The sequence below is a fragment of the Crocodylus porosus genome, unplaced genomic scaffold (genome assembly GCF_001723895.1).
Source record: "Crocodylus porosus isolate Cpor-Errol unplaced genomic scaffold, CroPor_comp1, whole genome shotgun sequence".
Lineage (NCBI taxonomy): Eukaryota > Metazoa > Chordata > Crocodylia > Crocodylidae > Crocodylus > Crocodylus porosus.
Genome location: NW_017728906.1, coordinates 150,774,011 through 150,784,142, shown reverse-complemented (window position 1 = coordinate 150,784,142; position 10,132 = coordinate 150,774,011). Strand labels below are relative to the sequence as shown.

At 41.1% G+C, this 10,132-nt stretch overlaps 1 protein-coding gene across 6 annotated transcripts in view; it reads right to left on the bottom strand.

Moving 5' to 3' along the window:
• The window catches only part of LRCH1 (leucine rich repeats and calponin homology domain containing 1), a 210,910-nt gene that overhangs the window by 82,507 nt on the left and 118,271 nt on the right, over positions 1-10,132 (bottom strand). For all 6 annotated transcript variants that reach the window (XR_002100016.1, XR_002100017.1, XR_002100018.1 and 3 more), the window contains exon 3: positions 7,589-7,715. Coding sequence is in view for 2 of the 6 variants with exons in the window: in XM_019529924.1 (XP_019385469.1) it covers positions 7,589-7,715 (127 nt within the window). In the remaining 4 variants the exon portion in view is untranslated. The remainder of the gene's footprint in view (positions 1-7,588; positions 7,716-10,132) is intronic.

Genomic DNA, 10,132 nt, shown 5'->3' with positions numbered 1-10,132 from the left:
TGACCTCGCATTGTCGGCCCATGTTCATCTTGGAGTCAGTAATGACTCCAAGATCCCTTTCTGCCTCCATGCTCTCGAGAAGGGAGTTTCCCATCTTACAAGTGTGCTGCTGGTTACTACTGCCCAAGTGCAGCACCGTGCACTTGTCAGTGTTAAAGTGCATCCTGTTTTTGCTAGCCCACCCCTGTAACCTATCCATGTCTTGCTGCAGTCTTTCCCTCCCTACTACCGTGCTCACCTCACCCCAAATTTTGGTATCATCAGCAAATTTAAATAGGTTGCTTTTCACCCCGTCATTCATATTGCTGATAAAGAGATTGAACAGCATAGGCCCAAGGACCAAGCCCTGGGGGACTCCGCTGCCCACTTCTCCCTAGGTCAAATATTTATCCTAAGCAATGGAATGAAGATGTAACCATCCCAATTTTTAACAAGGGTGAATGAGAGATCCTGCAGCATGTTGCCTAATTAGTCTTCCAGCCCATATAAAAGGGAGACACTCACTCTGTTATTTTCAGAAATCCATGTTTGTAAACAAGAACCTGGGAGAAGAGAGAGCTGGTTTTAGAAAAGTTTATTTTTGCATGAACCATTTTTCTCAGTGCTGCACTATTTGGCATCCAAATATGTGAAACAACAAAATAACTTATATGTAACTATATAATACATGACTATGACAGTGGGTATGGCAAGGATGTTTGTTTGCTCTGCTAGTTTCTTAATCTATTTCTGGATGACCTAAAACACGTGGTACTAACAGAAAATCAATTCCATGCACCTATGCTACTGAATGATTTTATCCCTGTTTTGCTTTCTGCTGACGATGCATTACTGTCACAATCTCAGATAGGTCTTCAAAGGTTACTAGATGCTTTCCAGCAGTATTGTCTTAAATAGCTTGGAAATTAACACTGCTAAACCAAGGTACTGGGGGTTGTTTTGGAAAGGAAAGGAGGAAATGGGAATGTTTTTGGTTTTTTGTTTTTACAGAAAAAGGAAGTGGAGGTTGTATCCTCATTTAAATATCTTGGGATCTATTTCAATAAAAATCTGAGCTGGCATAATCATGTTAAAATATAAGCATTAAGGCAAAACAAGCTTTGGATGAAGTTTTATTCTTTTACATTAACACTGGTAGATGGACAATACTGGCAGCACTAGGGACCTATAGACATTAGCTAGAATCTGTTTTACTGTATGGAGTGTAGCCCCTATGTAGTTCATTCAAAAAGTGGGGGGGGAGGGGGGAGAAATTGCATTACTGTTTAAGGCAGTTTTTTTTTCTACCCAACCTACAACTGGTGGGACCCATGAGACCTGAAAGGGGGCATCTTACTGTGAGCACTTTAGCTCAATTAAGAACTCTAAATTAGCGCATAAAAATTAGAGCCTGTACCCCTAAGCAGCACATTTTTGAAGTCTCTCTTCTGAATAAACTTATTTGAATGATTAAACAACATACTTATGCTCCATAAAAATGGCCTGGGAAACATGCTGACAGTGAATGACCCAGTATTCTCCCTATATTTAGAACAAGACATGAACATAAGAATTAAAGATGCCAGCATGCAGACAAATATTCAGGCAGTGAAATCTTCTCAAACTTCTCCTTTTTTAAAATTAATAAAACACTCTTAGGACTAGAAACCTACCTATCTGAAGGACAAAATGACAAACAAAGAGGCCATTACTAGACAACAATTCACTCAAGAGATGTGCAGTTGTTATGGGCAGGTGGTGTCAGACCCCATATACAACCAGGGTATGTTCCCATGGGAAGAATGGGAAGACCTATTTAAACTGCTATTTATGGTCCTGCTCATTCTTTAATGAAAGAAGAATAAAACAGATTTTCTTTCAATTGAAAATTTTGAACACTGGCAAATGAAGAAAAAACCAATAATAATTCACAGCCTGTCCTATACTCCCTGGGTATAGGGAGTATTGTGCAAAGAATAAGGGCCAAACTCAAAAAAATTTCCTGCTGTTATTCTTTTACTCTGGCACATTGATATATTTTACCTATTTTTTGTACTTCTATAATATGTTTGTTTTAATTTAAATAGGTAGAATGTGTAATTTTATTGTGTGCTTTTATGCTGTCTGTGCAACACTGGTCTCTCTCTGTGACATTGGTCAGGCAGCAGCTGGAGTACTGCGTCCAGTTCTGGGAGCCGCACTTCAGGAGGGATGTGAACAACATGGAGCGGGTCCAGAGGAGGGCCACCCACGTAATCAGGTGTCAGAAGGGCAGGCCCTCCAAGGAGAGGCTATGGGACCTGAACCTGTTCAGCCTCCACAAGAGAAGGCTGAGGGGGGATCTAGTGGCCATTTACAAACTAGTCAGGGGGGACCAGCAGGCATTGGGAGAGTCCCTGTCCCCCAAGTACTCCCAGGAGTAACAAAGAATAACGGTCACAAGCTAGCAGAGAGTAGTTTCAGGCTAGATATCAGGAGGTGCTACTTCACTGTCAGGGCGGCTAGGATCTGGAACCAACTTCCAAGAGAAGTGGTGCTGGCTCCTACCCTGGGGGTCTTTAAAAAGAGGCTGGATGAACACCTTGGTGGGGTCGTTTGACCCAGTACTCTTTCCTGCCATGGCAGGAGGTCGGACTTGATGATCCTCTCAGGTCCCTTCTAACAGTACCAACTATGAAACTATGAATAATCATACATTACATAGTTCTGTTATACTATATATGATTCTATTTTCAATTTGTCTGTACTGCTTTAGCGAAAGCTGTAAATAAACTACCTGATTGTGACTACAGTGTCCTAGTCTGTTTCAAATGCCACCTAACAATGAGACAAGAAGAACCAGAAGATAGCATATCTTGTAGGGCAGTGTTTCTCAACCCATGAGTCATGACCCAAAAGTGGGTTGCAAGAATATATGAAAGGCTCATGAACAAACTTTAAAAATAGATTCTCCTTTAAAGGAGGTAAACATAAAAAACCATGGATTTCCCCTTGCAGGCTGGCAGAGTTCCAGCCTGCAAGGGGCTGCTAGGGCCTGGGGGGATCAAGAAGAGTGGTATTACACATGCCAAACACACATGCACATGGCAGCCAGCAGCATGGAGAGGAGATTCTGCAGTTCCCTGCAGGGGTGGAGTGGGCAGCACAGATGACACAGAGTGGGTGGGGGGTACAGGCAATGTGCTGAAGGAATGGGGAGGCATGTGCATCCCCTGATTTGTGCAGCTACAGTAGGCACAGGGCTGCAACCTGGCCAGACCAACACAGGCAGAAGCCACCTCTGTGGCCCAGCACTAAGATCCAGAACAGGAGGGTGAACCAGGATGGCAAAATTTGTTGCTGTCATCACCAGCAACCCCATACTAACTGTGCCTCCAACACCATGAAAAGTAATGGACTGGGGGGGTGGGGTGGGGAACTGCACTGCTCTCGCCTCCTCCTGACATTATGCACTGGGCTGCAGCACTACCCCAGAACCATGACTCGGCCACTACTGCCATTCCCTTTACACTGCAACTCCACCCCAAAGGGGAGGTGGGGTGGGGGTCAGCATGGGTAGCAACAGCAATCACAGAGGCCAGGCCATGGCACGAGGTATAGTCATGGCCCAGCGTACAAGCGGCTGCTGGCAGGAGGTGAGGGCAGCACAGCCCCCAGTCCATTACTTCTCGCACTGCTGGTGGCAAGGGGGTCTGGCAGAAGCAATGAGTCTCACCACCCACTCCACTCTCCTGTGCCAGTTCCTGTCCACTCAGCTGTGGAGGTGGTTCCTGCCCATGCTGGTCCAGCCAGGCTGCAGTCTCATGTGCTCCCACAGCAGCCATATCTGGGAGGGTTTGTGCCCCACTATAACCCACCCCCTGCCCTACACACTGGAGAGCTGTGTCCTGGGGTGCAGGGGGCTGTTTTCTACTTAAACTATTTACTGGGTTACAACTGGCCATGGATGTTTACAACTGGGTCCTGGTACAAAAAAGATTGTGAACCACTGTTTTAGGGCATGATTTCAGTGGCAACAACATTGTCTTGAAAAGCTAAGCGAATGCCTTATATACTCTAACTCCTATTCTTTCAGTTGATGATTTGCACAGTATCAGCGAGCTCCAAGATCTGGGGCAAAACAGAAGCCAATCAAATTTCAAATTCAGCCGTCTGAAATGGAGCTTTTGCAATACTATTCAAAGGTGTGCTTCAAGAACAAAGAAAAATTAACAAGAAAAATGGGGAGCAATAAAGCTCTCCTTGACAGTACCAAATCACATATGAGAGAAACAAAATTCACCTCTTAACAGGATCCTGTTGCTGCCAAAAGTTCCTTTCCTTGTCCAAACAGAGTCAGGAAATTATTTTAGCTTTTAGATAAGGAAATTAAAACTCCTTGTTAATGAGTGCAATGGAAATCACCTCCTGTGCAAATTAGTGTGAAGCACTGTTAATTGGATTGTTCTCAAACTAAATATTATAAGAGGTTTACTACCCTATTTTTAATTTAAAGACTTTAAACAAGTTCATAATTAACCACTCACTTTTTGGAGTGTACAGATTAAGATAAAGTCACCTTGACATAGAGATATTGTAGGGTAAGGGTCTCTCTAGAAGCATACTTCTATGAATGTGTGAACTGTTAAACATGCCTACGGTTTCAGGGAAAGGGATTTTTTCAAGGAAAATGAATACGTTTTTGCAACTCCAAGGACAAATTTGTCTTGTGGCCTTTAAAAAAAATCCCAAGAATAAGATTGATCTATTAAGATGGAATATTGGTAGTTACAAGATATGCAGAGACAGTAGTGCCCCTTCATCCCATTAAACATAGCATGTAACACTTTTTATTTTTATTTTGTTTGGACATTTATGACAAATCAAGAGCTGTATATTTATTTTCATTAGACTTTGCAATACTTTGCCTTGGTTTTCTTTCTTCGTTTTTAGGGGTATATTTACTTCATCTTAAGCTTTAAAATTGGAACCAATGTTATCAGTATTACGATCAAAGAGTTTTCTAACTTTAAATTAAAAAAAAAATAATCAGGGAGCTGGCTGTTTTGTACCAGGCTTTCAAGACCATCTGTAGACAACTGAAGGCTAATATTTGCTGTAGGTCAGACTTATTGTAATCGTTCCATTTTACTCTTAATTAGTCATTTCCTTCTTTGACAACACAAACTCTCTCAAAATTAATGACATTGAAAGGTTAATTTGTATATCAAGTGAGAGATGGTGGTCAAGTAGCAGTATGCAAGCAAATTATCACTGGTAGATTAATATAGTTAGCATTTTCAATTTGCCTACAGTACTGGCCCTACATGATCTCAAAGGGTGAAATTCAGAACAATACTTAAGACAATCACACACACCACTTTAGTCCTATGTTAATGATATAACATGCACAGAGGAGTTGATGCAAACCTTCTACATTGAAGTAAAATTCACCCTTCAGATCCATCTACAAAAAAAACCAACAAAAAACCACAACTCACTCACAATGCAAGGTTTTCATAAGCAGGCAAACTGTCCTCAAGACTGTGCAACCTGAAACCCTACTGAAAGCAAAGGAATGTAACTAAATAATTGAATGGCCACAAGATAAAAATTATGAACTTAACCAAAAATGAAAATATTGCGAGTTTCTACTGTAAAGGTAAAAGCTTAAGAGAAGGTCAAAGCATTATTCAAATCTTTTAAACAGGATATAACAGATTTATACAACATACATAAACTTGTTCCTTGGAATAAATTTGGAGTAGGTAAATAGAACATATATAAACATATACAAGTATGATATGTGGCAATAGCATCAGTCTCCACTGTTTTGGAACATTTTTAGAAAGGCAATTTTTACACTTTCTTGGGCCCTCAAAAATTAACTCTGATAGCTTGATATGACTGGAAAGCCTCGCCCTTTTTTTAAGGAGGTGTTGGGCATGACAGTTTGATCCCAATTTTCAATTAAGTAAAATCCCTCAAAATCCATGCCTCCTTCTGGATGCAATTTGCATTGCACAGAATATCCAATGTTGCTTTTATTTTTAACAGCTAAAGATCTGGACAAGAGCTATTAATCTTACTAAAAACACTGCAACTTCCATGCATGAAGCTGTTTTCAGGACATGCAATGCTAATCCATGTTGTTGGTACATGTCAACCTTACTCTGGAATGACTCCCAGGGATGAGAAAATCTCTGATGAAACAGCTAGCATGGGCCCAAATGACATGTCAAAATACAGCACGGAACCATGGCCAATAGAACCAGACTGTGTGTGCTAAAGATATGAACCGTGGGGCAAATCTGGCCCACAGAGCTCTATCATCTGGCCCTCTACCTGTGGGTCTTGGCATGATTCCAGCTCCTGACCAGGATCTGCGGAGCAGCCACCATGTACAGCACAGCTCCGAGTCCCTACACTGCACGTGGAAGCTGCTCCGGGACTCGGGGATTATGCAGCAGAGCCCTGCAGCAACAGCTCCAGAACCATGCAGCATAACCCTAGAGTAGCCACTGTGTGCAGCAGGGCTGCTCCAGAGCTGTGCTGCAGTCAGCAGCCACTCCAGGATGCAAGCGTACATGGCAGCTACTCTGGCCCACAGACCTGCCCCCTGCCAATCATCCAGCCCTGGAGGCTGGATGAGTTTTATACCCCTTTTTAAAGTATTCTACATCCATATCTAGAAAAGACAAGCAAGTGGATGAGCATGGACTTTTAGACACCAAAGTGATAGCCAACTTGGAAATACAAAATAGGTGCAGTAAAAGAGAGACAGCACTAGTTGGAACAACAATGAAATTTTTATTAAGCATTCAAGAGTAATGTTGGAATAACTGTTTCTAGTATTTTAGAATACCAAGGGCTATTCTCAAAAGGGTACACATTCAGAAATAAGTATCTCAGAAAATTTACATCTCAGTAAATCTGTGACATACGAAGGGGAGCCAAAGAAGAAAGGGATGGAAACATTCAAATATACAAAATTTTTTACATACAACCTTCTGATATTGTTTTTCAATTAAAAAAAGAAGTAAAAATACCAACTAAATCACACTCCTCCACCTTTGTTAACTGGATATCTTGTAGCTACCACAGAAGCGCTAGGTTTTAAGGAAACATCTGACATCAAAGAGGACAGTGAGCTCTTCTGGATCAGTTCAGAGAAGCTATTCAGTGCATGCAGGGCAGCATGAAACTACTGGTGAGAGGAACTGAACATGGACTGACAAGATCAACTTTGTTAAGGGGAACATAAAGCTGTTAAGAAGTAGAGACTCCTAGAAATATATACGAAAGGGCTGACATGGCATTAGAACTAGATGCCACAAAACAGGGAGCAAGCAGAGAGGGATGTGAAAAGGTAGGGAGTACAACAGGTAAAGAATGCTGTACTTTTCTTTGTATGAAACTGAAAGGGTGATGTAGGTTACAGACAAGCTGGAGAGAAGATAAGAAAACATTACTGTATAACCATCTGATGCCCTTAAGAAGTTCAGCAGATAAAACTCATGAAGTGTGTAATAGGGGTGTGCTGTTTCATGAGATCTAAACAGGAAGTTGTCTGCAAAGTTGCTTACACTGTAACCAGTAAGAAACAAAAAAGTCCAAATCAGTAACATACCAGTTCCATTAACTGTTTTAGCTGACCTATCTCTTCTGGCAGGGAACCTAGCTTATTGTTACTTGCAATTAAGACTTTTAGAGGAAGACCACACAGGCAAGCTGGCAAAGAAGAAAGTTGATTTCGACTGCAACAGAAAAAACAAAAACAAACATTAAAAATGCAAGTCACATTCTAGCATATGCTCACTTAGAAAATCAATTGCATATGAAAAAACCGAGCTACTGAGATATCTTAATAAATCAACATGTATGAATATGAGAAGAACATTAAAGTTTTAGAATAAAAAGGCATTAACAGAAAACAACTGCACATGAAAAATTTGCACATCCTGAATAATACAGTTTTTTTGAAATACCACCCTCTGTGAAGAAAATGAATTAATTTTATCATTTCAAGCACATGCATATAGAGCAATTCAACAAAGACTGATGACAACATATAATAGCTGTTTCCCTTCACCAGAAATGCAGTAAACTCAGGGAGGTGCTTACAAATATTTAAAAAAATCATACAGGTTTACTGTAGTAAACAGAGGTCTCAGAGTTTTAAGCCAACTGAAAGCCAAACCACCAATTAGTCAAAGGGGAGGGGACGGGAAGGGAGGGGGAATGGGGCACGGACTAGAATGCCTACTGCTCCCATAAATGTAGCTATATACATTTTAATCAATGAACATTCTATTCTCCTATGATACCTTAGATTAGAAAGGCTAAATACTTTAGCCCATTACTTAAGCATTTATTTTCAGTGACTTGGTCAACAGGAACAGACCACAATATTTTCCCTATCAAGGGTAGTAATACAAAGTCAAGCAATCATATTTAAAAATATATTTTAAAGTTTTTAATTTTTTAAATAAAAATATAAAAACTATGAAAAGCAAACGAGTGTTGTTCTCCCAGTACCCCACAAAGTTTCCAGTGAGTTAGGAAAGCTATCATTTCATTTTGCAGATGGGACAACAACGTACTGGAAAAATTAAAATAACTTAAAGAGGTCACAGAGGAAGTATGTGGCAGAGGAAAGGTCTTGGGAGATTTCTACATGTGCTCCAGAAGCTGCAGGGGCACTTTAATTAGCGAGCCACACTAATTAAAAGTGCCAGAATGTCATGTGTATCAGTGTCCCCTGCACCGAAAAATGGCAGCAGGACGCTTTGAACTAAAGCTCATCGAACAAGCTTTAGTTCAAAGTGCCCCACTACCGTTTTTCAGCACAGGGACACTGATGCATGTGACGCAGAAGGCTGCTGGAGCGCATTTATTTCTGTGCTCCAGTGGACTCGATTATTTGAGTCTGTTCCAATGTGCTGGATTTCCTGTGCACTGGAACTGGCTCCCTGCACGTCTATAGGAGCCCTTGATTCCCAAGTCTGACTCAGAAGTACTGCCCCTACCCCTTTTCACGTGCCTGAAAGACTCATTTGTTACTACTCTTTCTTCATTCTCTGCTCCCAAGTTTGATGCCATTTTAATGTAAGAATGGAGGTTAGCCTGAGACTATTTGGGTAAAAATAAGAATCCTGTGTGTATTAGAATATGCATTAAGATTCACTTACCCAAGGGAAAGGGTAGAAGCTGGGAACCTCTAAGGGAGTTTATACACATGTTCCAGGAAAAGGGGGGGGGGTAGGAGTTTTAATTAGAGCAGCTCCAAGAACTCCTCTAATTAAAGCACCTGGAGCATCACATGCATCAGCGTTCCCATGCAGAAAAATGGTGGCAGGGCACTATAACTAAAGCTCATCAAATGAGCTTTACTTAAAGCACCCCTGCTGCAATTTTTCAGATTGGGGATGCTGATACATGTGACACAGGAGTCAGCTGGAATGCAGTAATTACCATGCTCCAGCAGACTCGATTCATTACAGTGCATTGGACCATCCTCACTGCATGTGTATAGGCACTCTAAGTTCCTTTCTCTGACTTCTTCTCATGGCTTTGACTTAACCTTTTTTGCAGTGGCAAAGCACATCAACACTTCACTGACGATGATTTACCATCTTCCAGAATCCGTAACTGATTTGTTACATTTACTGAAACAGTGCTGAGGCAGTAAACTCTGCCAACATTAGCCAAATCTAGTCAGAGAGCTGCAATCATTCATTTCAAAAGGGACTAAAATAGGTACATAATGACAATACTTAGATGAAGATTTAACAAAATTTTTTATGTTGTTGAGCTGTAGTGGGTAATTTTTCTCTTTTGGAAAGGCTATGAATAATAAGAACAAAAACACAGCAAAGTTGTATCGCATCATCCAAAAAAGGTCACAGAAATCTTACAAGGGGGTAGGGTGGAGGAGTATAATGCAGTTGCTATACAGTTTGTGTGTAGTCAACCAGTTCAACAAAGGACTATGTTCCCATAATACTGTCAAGGAAAAATCTTAAGTTTGGTGCTGCCATCACAGGGAGTTGAAACTACAGACAGGCCCCCAGAATGTGCCCTCTGGGTGACCTGGAGGCTTGTCAATCACAGACCATGAGGTAATCTGATCTAACGCACATGCTCAGTTCACTGACTGCATGATGTAATTTGA